The sequence below is a fragment of the Apteryx rowi genome, unplaced genomic scaffold (assembly GCF_003343035.1).
Source record: "Apteryx rowi isolate R43461 unplaced genomic scaffold, aptRow1 scaffold_3, whole genome shotgun sequence".
Lineage (NCBI taxonomy): Eukaryota > Metazoa > Chordata > Aves > Apterygiformes > Apterygidae > Apteryx > Apteryx rowi.
In genome coordinates, this window is record NW_020449418.1 from 3644535 (window position 1) to 3664032 (window position 19498).

At 57.8% G+C, this 19498-nt stretch overlaps 1 protein-coding gene and 1 long non-coding RNA gene across 27 annotated transcripts in view; both read right to left on the reverse strand.

Annotated features, from left to right (window-relative positions):
• Positions 1-1023: 1023 nt before the first annotated feature.
• DUSP5 (dual specificity phosphatase 5) lies at positions 1024-9930 on the reverse strand. The gene is made up of 4 exons (XM_026069557.1): positions 9489-9930; positions 5969-6111; positions 4987-5206; positions 1024-2618 (listed from the first exon to the last, which is right to left on the reverse strand). Exons 1-4 carry the CDS (start codon positions 9916-9918, stop codon positions 2218-2220), a joined length of 1194 nt encoding a protein of 397 aa, XP_025925342.1. The 5' UTR covers positions 9919-9930; the 3' UTR covers positions 1024-2217.
• A 1231-nt stretch (positions 9931-11161) lies between these two features.
• Positions 11162-19498, reverse strand: part of LOC112967900 — a 122880-nt gene continuing 114543 nt past the window's right edge. For 21 of the 26 annotated variants that reach the window (XR_003254169.1, XR_003254164.1, XR_003254162.1 and 18 more), the window contains one exon: positions 11162-17817. This is a non-coding gene — a long non-coding RNA (uncharacterized LOC112967900). Of the gene's footprint in view, positions 17818-17999; positions 18478-19498 lie in introns of those variants that run through there. The other 5 variants (XR_003254165.1, XR_003254166.1, XR_003254145.1 and 2 more) reach the window with 4 other exon arrangements.

Consider the following 19498-nt stretch of genomic DNA (forward strand, 5'->3'; position numbering starts at 1 on the left):
GACAGGGATCAGAGCCCCCCCCCCCCAAAGCAGAGCAGCTGCCTCCCTTCCCCGCTAAACACCCGGCTGCTCCGCCTGGCTTTGGTCCTCCCCGTGGTCTCTACCCACCTCCACGGCCGAACCTGGCCGGGGCGGCAGTCCCCCCGCTAACCCCTCCAGCCCCCTGCCCGGAGCACCGCTGTGCGCCGTTATGAACCCGCACGGGCTCTCCGGGGGGTCGGCGCCTCATCCCCTAGCCGCCAAGCCGGGGCGCTGCCCGACCCGCCACCGCGGAGGCGCTTTTGCTGCCRGAGGGAGAGCGGCTGGTCGCTGCTTGCCGAGGCCGCGGCTCTGCGCGGCCCCTCTCCCCGGCAGGAGCCCGGCAGYGCTGCTGCTCGGCGCCAAGAGGGGCCGGGAGGCCTTTCCCGGCGGCCGGCTGGGGGCTGCCGCTCGCTCCCAGAGCCCGAGAGCTTGGAGAGCGGATCAGGGCGCCGGCGCTTCGCGCGGATTTCCGCGCCGAGGGAGGAAGGCGTCCGGGCGGGGAGCGCGCCGCGGGCCGCTCTGCGGGTCCCGGCCCCCTCGCGGGAGCCGCACCGGCGCCTGCGGCCGCCCTGCGCGCCCGGCTCGGGCTGCAGCCTCCCGCCGCGCGCGCGCAGGGGAGGAAGCGGGGGCTGAGCCTGCTTCGGATTTGCATCTCCGGCAGGATGGTAAATCTTATATAAAACACGCATGATTCAAAACAGAAGCGGCTGCCCGGCCGCCGGGAAGTGACGCCGCCGTGACTCATGTCATTCTGGTTAAAAAGAAAGAGAAAAATCCTCCCCCTCGCCTTCTGCCCCGCGGACGCGCACCTTGGCGGCCCCGGYGCTCGCCCTCCGCGGCGTCTCGCTCCGCCGCCCTCTCCCGCCGCCGAGCGCAAGCAAAGCRCCCGCGCAGCCCCGGCGCGCTCCAAGGACGACACGTAGCTTTCTTTTCCCGGCTTTTTTTTCCCCCCCCCCCCTCTTTTATTATTTTTACACTCCATAAAAACCGCCGCGGGTTTTCTTTCACATTCGCGAGATCTTCTGGAAATTATTGCCRTTTCCCACACGTATTACATATAAAAAAAAAAATAGAAAGGTCAAGAGACGAAGAGAGCGGCACGTCCCGAGCTCCCCGCAGAGACGCAGAAATGCAGCGCGAGAGCGCGAAACCGGCTCTCGCGCRGGGCGGCTGGCGGGGGGCGACCGCACGCACTGAGCAAGCCACGAAACACGAACGAGACCACTTTGCCACGCACGTCACACACGCGTCCGAAACGCTCGGGAGGAGGCAGGGAGCGGAGGCGGCTCGGGGCCGYGCTCGTCAGGTTTGGCTTTTTGGTGTGAAATCCAGCCGTTACGGTGTCGTCCGGTGGGAAGCAGCTTGGACGAGGCTCGCGGGGACGTTCAAGTATCCTGGGGCTGTCCTTAAGTAGCAGACGGGAGCGCGGCAGCTCAGCGGGGTAGCCCGCGCGCCTCGCCTCCTTCCAGCCCCCCTGCTTTCGTTGAAAGCACGTCCAGCGCAAAGGCAGACGCAGAAGCGCAGGGAACGCCGCACCTGAACAGGCCCCGGGTCCATCCGAGCTGGTATCCAGCTTCCTTGTGGGCAATACCTGACGCTTCGGAGGACGGAGCAGGGCAGGGGGATTTTCACCCGGCTGTGCRGCAGCGTCCTGGGAAAGGGGGGCTCCCTCCCACCCCGGCCGGTTGCTCCCTGCAACATGAAACACCAAGGCGGGGAGGAAAGCCGGAGAAAAAGCAAAACGGATATCGACTCCCACCCCCTCTGAAGTTTCAAGGGTTGTGCTTTTCGTTTTGCTTTCTTTCCTGCTGTTGCCATTTATTGCTTGAAACTTTAAATAAGGTTCTTTTAAGAGCTAAAAAGGGAAGGAGATGGGGACTGAAAACACACTGAATGGATATCTCATTGCTCCAGACGAATCTGGAAATACAGTAGTGGGTGCACAYTCTGTGGATAAAAACCTAGAAAAGCACTTCTTTGTCATTTTAAAAAAGGACATTAAAAGTTCAGAAAGCCTGCTGCGTGTACAGCACTTGGATCTTACAGTCAGCATACGCTTTCGGCAAGTATCACCCACGATGACTGCTCTGTCTCAGACGAAGTCCATGAGGTTTCTCTATTGCACGTTCATGAAATGTTCGTATTGGAGTCACAGTTAGGATCAGAGGACTGCATCAGCTCCAGTTCCCGGTGGGTTCAGCAGGACGAAGATGCGGTCATCGGGCTAAGTTTCAGCTGATGGACAGGAGAGTGGATGGGCACAGAACTCAAGACTGAGGTAGGAAAGGCGAAACACGAGCCTTCAAAATTTTTGCCTAACGTCAGTTCTTCTGCAAAGAAGGACACAGCTTCTCTTTTGCACGAGGCAACAGGGGGGCTGGGAGTGGAAGACAAGATCTCCGACTCATATTGTAGTAACTGGCCCATGAAACCAAAGTTTGGCGAGATCAGACTGCGACGTTGCTTGATGTAATCGAAGGCCTCCTCCAGGCGGAGCTTCTTCGTCTTCATGAGATACGCCATGCAGATGGTGGGCGAGCGCGAAATCCCAGCTTCACAGTGTACCAGGATCTTGCCCCCTGCTCGCCTGACATAATCTAGGAAAAAGATACGCATTGCAGATGTCAGTTTTGCGGTGTCCTTTCCATCCCCAATGAACGCACACCCAACGCTGGCGGTGCAATACAGCATGCAGCCAAGTCCATCGCCCTTCCGTTCGGTACCAAAGATAACATGGAGATGAAAAGAGAAAGGGGACAAACCCAAACCCGAGGTGGACCCAAGTCGCAGGCGACACTTTGTTTCAGGATCTGCGGATCCCGATTTGGTCCCATCTCCGCTTTTAGGAAAGTCCTTCCCCGTCTCCCTCCGACCTGCCTATTTCTCCTTTCGAGCGATTCCCTTTCCAGAGCGTTGCGAGACGAGCGCCAGGCGCCTGGGCAATGCCCTGCTCGCTGCGCCCGGGGCTCGAAGGGCAGCCCCGAGCCCGGCCAACCCTCCCGYGGTGGGGAACCTCGCAAAGGCGAGAGCCGCAGGACTGCCTTCCCCTCATCAGCTTTGCTCAAAAAAAAAACATTTTTCTGTAAAGCGCGAACCTAGCTGGCTGCTTGGCGGCTTAGCCGCGCGCGGCGGTGCCGGGGGCTGCGCCCCGGGCGGGGGGGACGCTGGGCTCGCTCCCCGGCGCTCGCCGCAAAGCGCGCAAGGACCGGGAGGCAGCTGCTAATTACAGCCTGGGCAAAGCCTGGTCCGACTTAAGTCAGGATATAAAAGGCTTATGCAAAGCGCCCACTTTACACAACAGGAGCCACTGCGGTTACTCACACAGCACAATGATTGTTATTAGATTAAAGAGAACGTGCTTAAAATAAACCCTTTCCACACAAAAATATAGTGCAAAAATAGACGTCCTCTGGTCTCTTGCCTCGAGCAACACGCTCAGGCTCCAATTTATGGAGCAAGGGGCTGAGCGCGGTGCTCGCCGCACAGCGCTGAGATGACACGGAGCTCAGCAAGTTATCATTTGCCCGTCTTTGACTGTGTGCCGGGGGGCCGGCGCGACCACGGCCGGTTATATTTAACTGCCGTTCAAAACAGGGAAGACATGGATTTGAGTCATCCCCAGCAGCCGCGCCACACAGCCAGCGTCAAAAGAAAAAGTGAAAACTAAAACCATCCTCAAAATTTTGGGGAGATTTCCAAGTGACTCAACGACTATCAGAAGGGGATGGGGACAGGGCAGAAAACTCCCGTGAATTAGCATTTCCCCGAAAAACTGAAGAAAGTCCTTCACCAGGAAGAGAAAGGGCGACGAGACCGCCCTTGGGGCAACAGGCGTTTTGCCATTTCGCCTGCAGCGCCGACGGACTCAAACGCAGCTGCGGGACGGCTCCGGAGAGGCGGCGGCCGGGTGTGCGTGCTGGACGGACGCTGCCTCCACCCGGGCCGCTCCACGGCGCTGGATCGGCCCGTGCCGGTGGCGGCGGCGGTGCCCCGCGGCGGGCGAGCGGCCAACCCGGCCGGTGCCGGGGTGCGAGCCCGCGCGGCGGAGAGGGGAAGCGGGGCCCGGGGTTTTCTCCCGGGTTTGCAGCGGGGTGTTTAATCGAAGGGGGAGTTGCTGGCATGATCGAAAGGAGAAACGTAAGCAGGTCTGCGATAAGGGGGGACGCTGGATTTGCGTGCGCCTGGCTCCAGGACGCCCCTGGCTCCAGGACGCCCCAGCACAGCAAGGCAACGAGCCGCGTTCACGTGCCTTCTACAGGGCCTGAAATACAAGTCCAAGGAGCCAGGACGTGTTTTTTTTCATTTAAAATCAATAGACTTTGGTGTTTTTCACCCATATCTCTTTGTCCCCCGTTGTGTTGAAGTTACCCTTACGTTTGCTTTGAAAAGAAAATAAAGCTGACTCGCTGCCTTGCCTCGTCCGCCCCACGGCCGCCGGGAGGAGGGAGGGATTTTCCTTCCTCTGCCTCCCGGCCTGGAGGGGCCGAGGGAAGAGCGGCCTCGCGCTAAGGGCCCCTCGCCTGCCTCCACTGCTGCGAGCCCTCTGCCAGCACGGACGCCGTGAAAACTGCTTTCCCTTCCACGAGGGCCCTTGGTTTGCATCTTGCTTGTTTGAATTTTAGGATTTTAAATGCGGCGACAYAAGACAGGACACTCGGTTACCCCGGCACTATTTCTGGTGGCCCTGTCTGAAGGAGTCAGACCGGAGAAAGCCACCAGCTATCGCTGGGTTTTATTGCTCTGAACCGCACYGCACCACGCACACCTGGAGCAAGGTTACTTAAGCCCGTTTGCCCCTACACAGGGATCATCCCCGAGCTTGTCTTCTTCTGGCATCTACCGCAAAGGCTCCCCGGTCGCGCACCGCTCTGGGGTGCCGGCTGGAAGGTACCGCCGAAGCCCAGCGCGACCTTCGGGAAGCCCTCGGCGAGTCTGCAGGTCTGCCGGGGGATTTAGCGCACCTACCGATGAAATCGATGGCCTCCTGGAAGTGCGAGCTGATGTCCGCCGTGTGGCTGTCCTCCACCGGGATCCACTTGTAGCAATACTGGTCTTTAAAGGGCTCCGAKCTTTTCCGGGAGACGTTGAGCAGGGCCGTGATGTGCAGGTTGGCGAGGAACTCGCACTTGGAAGCGTGGTAGGCACTGCCGAGGTAGAGGAAAGGCAGGATTTCCACCGGGCCGCCCTGGAAGAGAAGGAGAGGGAACGTGCAGCTCGGACACCTTGTTCTCTTGCAGAGCGGTGCTGCCGCCGGGTGCTGGGATGGGGCAGGGGAACGCGGAGGAGCCCGCTCCCGGGGGACACGGGTAGCTCCCGGTGCTGCTGGGAAAAGCTTCGCACGCCGGGCGCTGCCGCCGGGCTGGGGGCACCTGCCCTCGGCCGCCGAGCCCCCCCGGCACCGGCAGCGGCAGCGGGAGTGACGTGGCCGCGGGGCCACCCACCCCRCGCAGACGTGACCTCAGTTCCTCCTTTCGCAACGCAAGAAAGGGCTAGATGAGGAGACCGCAAAGAAAGGAGAGGAAAGAGAAGAGAAGGCGGCGCCGCCTGGCATCGGCGTCTCGGAGCCGGCAGGTAACTTTCCATGATGCGCCCGGCGCCGCCGCGGCTCCCCGGCTCGCGCGGCCCCCACCGCTGCGGGGAGCCGGGGCGGCCCGGGGGCTCCCCGGCGCCGGAAACACCACCGCCCCGGCAGCCGGCGCCTCCGGCGCGGGGTGACGGTCCCGGGTGGCAGCCGGCGCGGGGACTTCCCCGCGGAAACCCCGCGCTGCCACCGGGCTCGGCCTCTGCAACCGCTCGCCCCGCCAGAACGTGGCCGCGTCTCGGTACGGGGAAACACGGAGAAGGGTTCCTGATCCCGCAAAAGCTATTGCACACGTGTCCTCGCGGAGGGGCGGGGGTCCGGGGGCGACGGGGCYGAGCGGGGGGGACACGGCCCCCTGGCACGCACCTGGTCGTACGCCGGCTTGGGGTTGGCGCCCGGCTGCTCGCCGGGGCTGGCGGCGCTCCTCTCCGTCTCGCTCCTCTCCGGGGAAATGAGTTTTCCGTCCACGCAGCACTCAGGATATTGCGAATTGAAGGTTTCATACCCCCCTAGGGAAGAAGAGAAAACGACATACAGACGTTTGCATTTCCGAAAACCGGCTTCATTAAAGCGGAGGAGAAACGAAGCTTCGGCGCCTGTAATGAGGCAGGATAGCGGCTCATCGCGATCAGCCCCCCAGGGGCCAAGGAAGAATAACGGGCCCTTCGGGAAGCGCGTTGCTTAAAAGGCTTCGGGCGCCCAAAGAAAACCTCTGATACAGCTGACAATTATTAACTTGCTAAAAGCCGATGGATACTAATTAAAACTGTTAGCGAACGTAAATTTGTTGAGTCTAGCAAACATTAACTCCAGTACAGTGGGGACCAACGTCCCTCCTTCATGCTTTATATATGAACGTTAGCTCTAGCATTTGAGACAGAGATTTTTGTGTACAGTCTTCATCCTCTTTAAATCTGTTATTACCATATATGTTGTGACAACGTAAAAAAAATGTTTATTTGCATTTCTGAATGGACATAAGCACAAGAGGGGGATGCTCGCGAAGGTGTCACTGATCATCACGATGCATGAAACAGCAAGTTAATGAAGTCAGTCCCACCAAAACCAATCTATTAAATAACAGCTATAAAGCTTAATGAAATCCTGTGACAGCRTTTGACAACTGAATAGCCCCGCATGAGCTCTTCTGCGTGGCTAAGTACGGCGTTCGTTACATTCGGCGCACAGCTAATGAAAAGGAATTAATCCTGTTATTACATCGTTACTCAAAGTTTGTCTCAGCTAAATTGTCCCCTATTTCCCGACTAGGAATATGCCACACGGATCTGCAGAATGAATGTGGATAAGCCAGGTAGCCCCAACAGCCTGGAAAAGTCCTTTGCGGGCTGCGTCTGCCACCTGTGCTTTTTCACAACAAAAGCAAACGGCAAAAGCTCCAAAATAACTATGTTCGCTAATCCCCTGGAGTGCGGCCCTCGAGCAAGCAAGGCCCCGAAAGCAAACGCTTCGCCGTGATTCATTAATCTGCAACCGCTTCGCGCTGCTAAGCAATGGCGGCGCAGGTGCCCCGTTGCAAGGGAGGGTTTCGAAAGAGAGGAAGCGCAGGAGACTCGAGCGGCACCGCAGGAACCGTCGGCCTCCCCGGGCTGCCCAGATACGGCCGCCTCTGACATTTTGGCTCCGTAACGCGGCTGGCGCGTCGGGTTGCAATGTTTGAGCAGAYGCCTGCTGAGGTGCATGACGTGCTGTCGTCGCCCACTTGGAGCCTGACCGCGGGGTCCCCGCGTCGCGGCCGCGCGCCCGATCCAAAGCCCGCTGCACGTAATGGGAGGTTTTTTCCGTGACAGAGGCTGGGAGGTGCCTTTGCCAGCACCCAGCGCGCGACAGCAGCTCCCTTCCCCGCGCCGGGCCCCACACCAGCCGGTGGGTCAAGCGGCAACGCGACGGATGGGAAAGGACACTTCAGGGGGGTAATAAGCCGATGTGGCGTAAAGAGCCAACAAACACAACAAGCTCTCCAGAGTCCTCTGCTGCCCTGCTCTCAAACTGCCTTTCCTGGGCCGGGTTCCTAAGTCGCTTTCTTTTGAATGGGCGACCTTATCTCCCCCCTGCCTGCAACCTCCACCACCGCCCGGGAAAGRTATGTACAGTTTATATAAATAGCCATTATCTCCATCCATGCCCCGTGCTGTTGTTTTCCCTCTTGAACGAGCGCAGAAACCTGCCCGAGCCGAAGCAGCGCCKGCGTCCGAACAGGCACGGACGCCTCGCGTCCCCGGGGCAGCTCCTGCAGCAGCCGGCGAGCGGTTAATCCCGGGCCTTGGGGGTCAGGATTTTCGCAGGCCACCCTCGCGGTGAGTCGCCTTCTCATCGCGGCCTCCAGCCGGCTCCTCTCCCCCTCCCCGCTCAGCCTGGCTTTGCTGCGGGGCCGCTTTGCCCGCAGCGCCTCGGGCTCCGCTGCGGCTCCTGCCCGGCTGCGCCCCGAGCCGCGGCGGCCTCATCCYGCGGCGCCCGGCGCCTCCCGCCGAGCGAGGAAGAGGAGGAACCTCCCCAGCCGCTGACAAGGGGAAGTCTTCTTTTCTTTCTTTTTTTTTTGGGCCCTCAAATCGACAGGCTTTCAAGTAAGACGCTTAGCAATAAACAAAAAGCTAAAAAGCAGAGCCTACATTAAAACTCCACCCCAGACAAACTGCCCACAGCCACAGTCACCACTTCAAAGAGCGGGGCCAGGGCATTAGGAGGAGGAAGATCTTGTGGCTAAACGAGCAGGCTGAGAGTCAGCAGAGCTTAATTCGGTCTCTGGTTTGCCGCACACTTCCCGGGGCGACCTTAGAGATGCTGCTGCAGCCCTGGTTTAATGGGGTCCTTAAGGATTCGCCTGGCCCAGCACACTGCAGCTATCCCTGCCCTGGGGCGGCGGAAATGGTGCCTGGGGGGTGGCTGCGGCACCCTGGCGCTGCCTCCCGGGGACAGGGCACAGGCTCGGCAGATCAGAAAAAAGCCTGGCATAATCTTAGTAAAAAGAGATTTAATCCGGCCCGTGAGAAAACCCACAGAGTTTATTCAGGAAACACGGCCTGGTTCTCTCCTCCGTTTGTGGACCCCCCCCCCCCCGGGCCCCGCAGATCTGGGGAAGGGGCTTGTTTTTGCCAGCTCCGGCTTTGCGGCCGGGAGCCCCGGGCCCGGCGCGTTTCGACCCGGGGATCCGGTCTCTCCCCCGCAGGCACCCCGGGGCCGAGGGGGGGGCCGAGGGGGGGCGAGCGCTTGGAAACCGGAGAGGGCGAAGGGACAAAGGAGCTGCCAGGCGAGACGCAGGGAGGGCGGCAGAAAGGGCGGGCTGCTCCTCTTTAGGGATTTATTTGCCCCGCGAAACGCGGAAGGAAAACAAAACCCCGCAGTCAAGGGGCTCTAGATACACGTTTCGGGGGGGGGGGGATTTATGCCCCCAGCAAGCCCCGCAGTAGCGGCTAAGGCTTTTTTTCCCCCTGCCAGTCTCGGATGGAGACAAACCTCCATGCTCGGCGGAGGCACCGGCCCCGCTGCCCCCGCTSCCCCCGGTTTCGGGCGCCCCACGCGGGCCGCCCCGACGGAGCGGCCGAGAGCGGGCGGCCCCGGCGCTGCTCTGGGAGCGGGGCGGCTTAGCCGACCGCGGCGGCCGGCTGTGCCCGCGCAGCCCCGACGCCTCCCGCCCCCCCTCTCGTCCTGATAACCCGCCACTTCTGTCCTTCTGCCCTCGTGTTCTTTGCTTCGCATCAGCCTCTAAACCGCGCGGCGGGGGCGAGCGGAAAGGCTTTTCGGCTCAGCCCGCGGAGTCTATCCGGGATTTATTTCCAGCGGGTGGAAGAGAAATGAAACCGCGGCGCTACCTCCCTGCCCTCCACCTCCCCCCCCGGCCCCGCTCCCCGCTCCCCGCTTCGCCTCGCACCTTTCAGGAAGCAGACCCGGGCGCCGGCCTCGGGCAGGCTGGACAGCAGCGCGTTGAGGACGATCTGCGCCGTGCTGTCCTTGCGCAGCTTCTGCCAGTGCCCCGTGCCCTGGTCCAGCACCACGACGGCCGCCAGGCGGGCCGCCCCCGCCGCCGCTGCCCCCGCCGCCGCCGTCCCCGCCGCCGCCGCCGCCTCGCCGCCCGGCAGCAGCCGCGCGCGGGCCGCCGCGTCGGGCACCACGAAGTGGAGCGGCACGGCCCCGCCGCGGGCGCGCCGCATCACCACCGAGTTGAGGTTGACGTTGAGGGAGCCGCGCAGGCAGGAGGCCGAGTAGGACAGGTAGGGCCGGCAGTCCAGCACCAGGCAGCGGGAGGGCTCCTTCCGCAGCAGCTTCCGCAGCTGGCGGCAGTCGAGGGACGTGACTTTCATGCTGGCCGCGGGGCTCCCCGGCCGGCGCCGGGGCAGGAGAGGGGCAGGAGCCGGGGCAGGGGCGAGGGCAGGTCGGCGCCCGGCGGCGCAGCGGTCCCGGGGCCGGGGAGCGCGGTGCGGGACGGCCGAGCCTGCGCGGGGACGCGCCGCGCTCGCCGAGCCAGGGAATCCCGGCCGCCGCCGCCGCCGCGGGGCATTTATGTGAATGGGAGGCCGGGCGATGACGACACTGCCCAAATAAGGCGAGTGACGCGCCCGCGCTCCAAACATGGGCACCCCCCGCCCCGCGCCGCCGGGCGCCCCGCCCCCCGGGGGATCCCCCCCCTCCCCTCCCTCCCCTCCCTCCCTCCCTGGCGCGGCGCGACGCGACGGTGGGGGCCGCGGCCGGGGCCGGGGCCGGGGCGCCGCGCAGGCTGCGTTAGTCAGGCTCGGAGGCAGAGGAAGCTGAAAAACGCCGCAAAAATTCTCCAGTCATCGGCCCGAGACTCACCCCGTCATCACCGCTGCCCCGCGCAGCTAGCGCCGGAGCCGGGACGTGCGCCGGCGGAGGAGGAGGAGGAGGAGGAGGCGCGGGGGAGGAAGGCAGTGCTGGGCAGGTCCCGTCCCCGTCCCCGTCCCCCGAGTTTCTCCCCCCACCCCCCCAGCCCAGCCGGAGGAGCGCGGAGAGACGCGGGCAGCGGAGGGAGAGTTTCTTCCCCCCGCGGCGTGCGCCGGCGGAGGAGGAGGAGGAGGAGGAGGCGCGGGGGAGGAAGGCAGTGCTGGGCAGGTCCCGTCCCCGTCCCCGTCCCCCCCCCGGGCCGCCCTGCCCGCCCCCGCTGCCGCGTTTGGGCTGCCGCGGCCTTGCCACGCTGCACGGCGAGGGGGGGCCCCGGTGACACTGCGGGACCCAGCGGCGTTAGTCAGCGTTGCGCGGGAGGGGGCAGGGATGGGGGGGGCGCCTGCGCCAGAACGGCCTCTGGCACGGCTGGCTGGGGGTCTTGCATCCCTTCCGCTGCAGCGCACTTGCCTGCTGTGAGACTGCGAGCTGAGGGGCCTGCGAAGAGCCTGGCACCACAGGCTCGCTGTGCACCACGGGCCAGAATCGCTACCCCAGCAAACAGATATTAGGAGATTTGGCACTCGTCCTTTCCTTGCACGTAAGTTGAGAGACGACCAAAAAGAGAACGGGAAATCCTGGAAGAAGACAGGCAAAAGGACAAGGTCCGACCCAGGCTACAACAACCAGGAAAGATGACAGCGGAGCTGCCCGAGAGCAGGGTGTTATTTATTCGGATGGTGCCCTGACAGCATGTTCACCTCAGCAGCAGGCAGGAAGTGCCATCCCTGCCGGCAGTTGAAACAGAGACATGCAAAAGAGCCTGTGCAAGGAAAATGTGCAAGCCGATAGGAAGGAGGCCTACAGCTAGTTTCACAGCACCTCCTCCTCTTCCTCTTTCAAACCCTCTGCAGCCCTCAGATCGCTCCTTCCAACCTGACCCCTCTCCCCCCTCCTCTGACTCAATCGGGGTATGAGACAGAGCAAAAATAGAAGAGCTTGTGGGTAGCGCAGATGTTCGCGGAGGCGGCTCAGTGTGGGTGCTGCCTTCACCTGGCTGCCGCCGTCGCAGCGGCCCGGCTCTTTCCCTTCTCCGCACCCACCCGTCGGGGGCAGCTGCCGATCACCTCCAGCCGGATCCGCGTTGCTGCGGTGGAGGTCCCCACACGTCGGTCCGGTCTCTGCCATGACCAGAAGATCTCCACCATGAGAAGCGTTGCCACAGTGGTGTCAAAAACCTTCGCTTCACGTTATCCCATGGGCAGGCCAATTTTCATCCCATCCCCCCCCCTTTTTCTTTTCAAAGGTGGGGAATGCAGCACACACATGCTCACCGTGGCCACGGCCCCTGCTCGCGGCCCTGCGGGTGGGAAGCGGCAGCTGCCGGGCAGATGCTAACGCGCTCCTCTCCCTGGAGGAAGGGGGGACCAGCCGGGCACTCGGGAGCATCGGTTCCTCTCGGGAAACCCAAGCAGAATGTGGAGGCAAGGGAAAGAGAGCTTTTCCCCACGCTCCCCCTGGCTGAAAAGTTTGAAGGAGGGGAGCGAATTTTACCAGCCCAGAAAATAAACTGTCTGGGATAGACCTGATGTTTGCCCTGTTTGCCCCGACCTGCAGCTGACCTTCCTCCCTTTACACATCTAGTGCCGAATATCCAAACAACTGCCTGTCAGTAGATTACAGCTTGGCGTTTGTTCCTTAATGGAGTGACTCACGACCACCTTCTTATTAGAAGAAAACGACGATGCTAATAACAGCAGTATTAATGCTTCCTTACACGTGGCCGCGCTTGGAAGCAGATGAGCAGCCAGGGTGGGAGCGGGTCCAGGCTGCGGCGCTGAAACATGCGGTTTCCCCCGCTCGGTGGGAGGCCCTGAGACAGTTCCTTCATCTGGCAGGTGCCCACGGCAAGAAGGGAGAAAGGGCCTGGATTCTCGTAAGCGGGGACGGTTGTGCAACTTGAAAACCACCCTGGTTTAGGTAGGAAACCCCCCTCCTCCGTGCAGCCGCTTCACATCATTCCCACCCGGGTTCTGCAGCATCTTGCTGCTGCTGCTGCTCCTCCCGCTTCCCCTTGATGATCTCCCTGGCTCCTTCCCCTTCGTCTTGGGCTTTTTCCAAGGGCTTTCTCATCGGCTGCTCTCGAGCCTCGTCTCTCAGGCTGCGTTTCCCTTAACCTGTTCCGCTCTTCCCTTCTCCCCTCCCCTCTTCCTCCTTCGCCTCCCCCAGGCTCCCTGTTTCGGCCCGTTCGCAGTACCACAAGGAGAAACTTTTCCGTTGCAGGTCAGGAGAGGCGGCCCCAGCTCCTGTCGGAAAAAGTGGCAGAATAAAGCTGAACCTCTGCTCGTAGGTAAGAGAGTAAAGAGCAAAACGCTGCCTTTTGGAAAGAGTGAAAAAGGACTTCTGGAAAGGGCTTAGGCAAATAAATGAACACCGGTTCTTTGGAGGCAAAAGCAGCAGGATCAGCCAGGTGCCTGGGACTAGGGCTGCCTGAGCTGAGACCCCGCGCTGGGTGCTGCRGGCGTGCTCTTCACCCCAAAGGGTTGAGCCTTAACCTCGGCCGTGCAAAGGGGAGGCAAAGGCCACAGAGACCGCGGGGATGGCAGGAAAGGGTCACGCGTGGGATCTGTGAGGGAGGCGGGACACAGGGAATACCCTAAATGTCTGGAGTGCTAGCTGGGGGCTAAGCTGCACCACGTCCCTCCCGGGCACAGTCCCGACCCTGCACCTCCAGCTGGCTGTGAAGCACAGGGAATTCTTCAGACGAGGAACAACGCGCAGCACGAGACAGTGGAGAAGACGGCTTCGCACTTCTTAAATGTTATTAAGTTTTCCATAACCTCAGTTTCTAATTTTGGAGCGGTTGATGTCAAAACACTTGTAGCACAAGCAGCGAGATAAGTTTGTGCTGGTAAATGGTGAGCTGGAAGAAAGATAAATTTATATCCAGGGCTCAGGACAGCCGAGCAATGCCAATATGAGATTGTAAAGCTGAGATCCCATCAATGTCATGACTTGATCTCGCTGACAAAGTCCAGCAAAAGAGATCGGCTCATGAACTAACACACTGCATGTTATGAGTTTGCCTCAGTCTCAACAGAGTAACCCACTGTCAGAATCTGATTCTAGAGGGTGAAATGCAGCATCCGAAACGGACTCCACAGCATGACGATCTTCCCCCTTGCTGGTCGGCGCCAGAGGTGGGACTTGCTGCTGAACTCGAACCTTTTCCCCAGAAAACTGTCACTAAAAAAAAAAAAGATTAGTAGCTGCTCAAGCATTTTCAATAAAAAGTTCATACATTTTTTAACTTTAAAATCTGGAGTCTGCAACAAATCCATAATCATAAGTGACTTTTCCCAAAGAATTAGACAAAACTGCATGCCACAAACTATACAGTTAGGAAGAACCAACTGAATTTAGGTTCCTGGTGGCCTGGGCATCTCTCCGACTTAGTTTATATTCCCAGCTCTGCTTCCGCAAATCCTGGAGCAAGTCTCAGACGCTTTGTGCCTCGGTTTCCCTCTCTGGAAAGCAGACACGACGATGCTGTCCTGTGCTGGTTAAGCACTCCAAGATGTAAGGGCTGAAATGCATTTCTGACTTACAGGCAGAATCGAGTTAAACAGTGCAATGGCTTGAATGGGAGTTTTCTGCACTCAGCACTTGCGAAACTCAGGCCGAAAGTGAATATAAGACCTATGTCTGCTTTTCACCTGACCCATGCCTACGTGACTCCACCGATTGCCACAGACCGCTGTCAATGGCCACTGACAGCAGAGAAAGAGGAATAAATCAAGCCTCCTGCCTCCCTTTAGAAGCTGCTCTTTCCCTTCCACAAGCTGATTACTTTCGTTTACAGATGGGCAGACAATTTCTAAAACAGGGATTCCAGCTATCTGCACAATCAGCTCTGAATTTCTCCGCTTGCCTTACACGGCCCAGAGCACCACAAGGCACACCGACGGAGTCCTTGCGAGAAGCAGTCATGAATGTAAAGAACTTGTCTTCCTATTTGCAACCACATAATACCCCTGGGGTAGCCACAGCGATTGCTTACATGGGAAAATTATTTGTATAGTTAGCTGCCTTTAATGTGAGACAAAGCCCTTTTGTTCTTTTATCAACTCGCCAGTTCTCATTTGTTCTTTCCTCTTCCTGCTTCTGTTCCCCCGCACGCATTTCTCGTGTCCCCGCTCTTCCTTTTCCCCAGATGTATTTCCCAGGAACCTGCTCCTCTTCCACACAGGCAGATCCTCCCCGACAAGCACAGTCATCATCAGCCCGGCTGGGTTTTTACTCGCACCTCCCTGCTATTCCTGCCCATCTCTACCCGTTCTGTGTGGCTGCTGCTTCTTTAGACTACAGGGAGCCGTCGAATGACAGAAGATATTCTTTATTCTGCAGTTTAATTGACTGTTAGGACAAGCATATCTTGGAGAAATCCTGGTTACTTTGGTGCAGATCTTTTGGAAGCTAATCTTATCATCACTAAATCTGATTCTCTCTGCCTTGGTCTTGCTGACTGACTCATTTCTTGAGCACCAGGCTGTTGCCTAGAGGGTATAATCACATAAATATAATCCACTGCACAGCGCATGTTACCGTGCCCGCTCCACCGAGAGCAAGTACAGCTCCTGGGTACAGAATTGACTTCTCAAGCTCTAAATGGAGCGATTCATGCTTTTAGCTTGGTATATTTTTGAGTCATTTTGGTGGGCCACATAGACACAAGCAAAAAAAATCATCACATTCAGTAAAAAGTGTTGCACCTCTGTTTTCCTTAGCACAGCCAGAAGCAGAGGAAAGCAAAGCACGGTCCCTGTGTGCTCTTGGGGTCCCCAGGCACAGCACAGCCAGGGCTGCGAGTGGGTCCCGACGCAGACTAGCAGCTCCCCCTCTTACCCCATTACGAGCACGGCATCACTCCATGCCTGAAGAACTCTTTAGCCAACCTTTGTAAAGAGAAAACAAACAAAAAGTAGACCTAGGCCTTGGTCTGTCCTCTGCATACCACCGCATACTGTTTTTCTGCACAATATTTGGGTCCATTGCAGTGTATCTAGCAGCAGGACTGGCCTGCGGGGAAAGAGGAAACAGCTGGGGCTGGCTGTCTAGAGAAGACTGAAGCGACATCAGCCTGCAAGCATGCCAACGAGCGGCAAAGAGGAAGGGGGTGAAACAGTCCTTCTCTTTCGCCAGCCGTAACCCAAGAAGCAACAGGTTCAAACTGAAGCGAGGCACATCTGCTGCCGACACCCGGGAAGTTTCTCGGAGGTGCCGACCGCAGGCGCCGGGCTCGCTCGCCGCGGCGGGCGCTGATTCGCCGCCGTCCGAGGGCTCCAGGAATAGGCTGAGCAGAAGTCAGGCCGGAAAGACTTATGCAGAAGTGATTCTGCCCCGGGGCAGGTGATGGACGGGGTCACCTCGCAAGGCCGCTTCCTACAAATCCTTGTTTTATAGGCTTCTGCACATCACATTCAGGCACACAAGCGTGCGACTTGGTAACTTTCCTAAAATTTATTACACTGCAAATGTAACCTGAATAAATAGACCTGATTAATTTTCTATATGCAACTTTCACTGCATGTCCCTTCTGCTCCAGTTGCCCTATGATTACTTCCAGGGCTGTCCCCCTCCACTGATGTCTGAATCATCCAGAGAAGAAAAAAAATCATTTGAATTAAAATTATTTTTTTCCCGAAATAATCCTAGGGAAATAAACTTGTAAAAGAGAAGAAATAATTTACATTCCTTATGTGTGTTTCTCCTAGGCTCCCACTTACTTAACCCCATTTAAACTTTGTATCAGCTTATGACATCCGGTGAAAGTACACTACAGCTTATTAAAACTTAAAGCTTTTACTCCAAGGGAAAACACTGAAAGCTCTTTTATGGATTAGCCAAGTCGGCAGGATGTGGCTTCTACTTTGTATCCTTCTGATGGCATAGCCCACTTGAGCATCTTTATAAAATAAAACTTCCCCGTCACTTCCAGCTTGTTACAGGTTTCCTTTTGTGCACCAAACTGCTCCGGGCTGGGACGGCTGCCTTCTGCCCCAGCAGTGGTTGCAGTTTGCAGTCAAAGTAAGAGAGTAACATATGCTACCCCTATAAATACATAAATAGCTTTAAACTGAAGTAAACTGAAATAATATCAAAAGTGACACTTATTCAAAAACATAGTCGAGAGAGAGTTAAAAAAAATTTTTTTTGAATGGTAACCTGCCATGCGTTTGCTCACCTTTGTCCTGCAGAAGGGCATGATCTGAGATCTCAGCGGTACCTGAAAGCGATGAATTATGCTGGTATTATTAAACAAATACAGTTAAGCCAGTGCAGTTCCTTGGCTTCTCTCAAGTCAGATTTGTACTGGAAACTTTTCCCAATACAATGCTGCCGCTTATTAGTCTCCACTGCAGTTTTCTCCTGGCAGAAAAAAGCCAGTTGAGTGACATAATTCATTTCCTCTGTAGATATGGCAAACAGTTTGTTGCACAGGAACTTTTGCATCAGAAACTGCCTCTCTGCCAGGTTTGCTGGCACAGATCTACTAGTCTAATAAACTGAAACACCAGCAAACCCTTGTAGGTATGGACAAAGTCTTCTTTCATTTAGCTTATGCTCCTGGGAAAGGGCGGTCTCATATGGGAAAGAGGCTGTTCCTATATGCGCTTACTTTCAAGTAACTCCAGTTGACACTCTGGCTGACACGAATGCAGACGGGCCTTGGGTCCCTGCCTCCCCGGTCCTGGGGTTCAAGGGCACCACGCTCAGCCTCTCTGCCCATGGCTTCCTCCCTGAGCGCTCGGGAGCCTGGAAGAGGCTGGTGCGTCGTGTTTGAAAGGGGTATTTYGAGATTGATTACGGCTCTTTTGCTTAACAAAACCAAAAACAAATCGAAGCCAGGCCCTTCTCCTAACCCTTCCCAARTTTTGTCTGGGAAATGCCCCTTCGGACAGGGATTGCTCATGAGGGATCTCCAGCCTGGCCTGGCTGTGCGCTGCATTGCTTTGCCAGAGGCTCCCGCTCCCAGGGCAGCCGGTGCAAGGAGGTGCTCCTGGCCGGCAGGTTGGCCTCGCGCCAGCCCAGCCGAGCCGGGGACAGCGTGCTGGCAGGGCTGCAGTGCATCGCATCCGCTGTTCCTCCAGCTCCGCTGTGGGGACGGTAACTTCCGGCTGAAGATCAGCAAGGGGTGTTCATCTTTTAAACCCCCGCAGATGCTTGCTGCGTGAACGTGTGCTGGGGTTCTTGCAAAACGCTGATTTCAGGCTGTGAGCTTTGGCTGTCTATTATTCATCGCTTGTGAGCAGGCACTTCAGTCATGCAGCACCATGCTGCTCTTGGTCTGCACGCCTGAAAATCTGGAAATCGAGGGGAAGAAAGTGTGCATCAGTACAAACTCACCACCCCATCAGCACGCTAAGAATAGGGGCATTCAGGCTGGTCTCAAAGCATCTGTGTAGGCAGACCTCAACTCACAGGGGAGAAGGGGTGGGGAGGTGGCTGCGGTTGAACAGGGAAACAATTTGTCACTTGCCAGAACATTTGTCCCATGGTGCTCCTGTCATTCTCCCATCCCTACTGCTGCCCACTTGAAGGCACCAGCACAGCACCCTGGAGYAGGAGCTGAGGCGCAGTGTGTCTGACGGAAGCTGTGATTTACAAGAGCTCCAATTTCCTTTTTTTCTAAGGCACAGGCATTCGCAGATGAGTGTGCAGGGCGGCTGTAGGCAGGCGGGAGTGCTGCTGGAAGCCCCGTTCAGAAGGGGAGGGCCAAGTGGTCCTCCTCCATGACCAACGCTGGGCTCTCGTTCCCACCACTGTCCTCCTCCAGGAGCATGGTACAGGCGCGCACGTTGCCTTTCCTGCGCCCCCAGGATCCTCCCAGGAGCCCCACGAGAACCGGAGCTCTGAGTCGCGCCAGCGTAGCAGGAGCGTGGTCCAAGGGGCAGGCTCCCACCGGGGAAGGCTGATCTCGCACGCAGCACYGCGCGGCACCTTAGTGGTGCTGCTCTGGGAGCCTGCACATCAAACACATGTGCCAGTGGTTGAATCACTGAGGGTTTTCAGTTGTTTACAATACATTTCTTATCGACCGTGAAGGAGAGAAAAATCTTTGTTTGGACTCATCTGAAAAAATCTTGGGCACCTGAACCCATGGGGCCTAGAGGCACACAAGACAACTTTGCCTTTTGAAGCTGTTCCATCAAGGAAGGTCAATATTAGAGAAACCTGGCACCGCACAGCCGTGGCATTCCCATCATACCACTTGAGTCTACAGTCTGCTGAAGCTGCTGCTCTTTTTTTAAATCCTAGTAAACTCTGGGAACTGACTACCTGTAACAAGCTCCTGAAGCTTTYCCAGGAATAAACCAGATTTGTGATATTGTTCAGCCTGCTTCTGGGGCYGTACCTTGCATTGCACTTAGCGTGGTGACAGGGACTCTTTGCTACACCTGTGCTACATGGATCACAGTYGTACCCTCTGCTACGTCGTGCACTGCTAACCAGCCACAAATACCATCACAGCGTGTAAGTTTTCCACTAGGAAGCACATACTGGTGGTGTGACACCTCTGAACACAAACTCCCACAGAAAGACAGGGAAGGCAGCAAGGGATGAGGAGTGGATGGAGTTCCCTGGGAATTCCCTTTGTCCACTTCCTTCTTCTGGTGGGAAGACAAAGGGACAGGAAAGCTGTAACCACAAAAGTGCAGTAGCAGGATGAGACATGCCTGGAGAGGCACAGCTGGGCACATATTTCCCATACGGTGGTCTACGACGGCTTGACTCAACCTTGGTCGGCATAATAGCACTGCCTGTGCATTTTCTACTGATGCGTTTAGAGAAGGGAGAAACTGCCCTCACTACAGTGGGGTGACCATGTGAGAACTATTTGCACATTTTGGCATCTGAAGACATTGGAAATATCCCACAGTAGTTCTCAAAGGCAGGAAAAGTGTCTGTTCCCCCTTTCCACTGCCTGCTCAAGATCTCTACTCAGGGTGGCCCAAAGCCGCACAGCATTCATTGCAGGGGGGC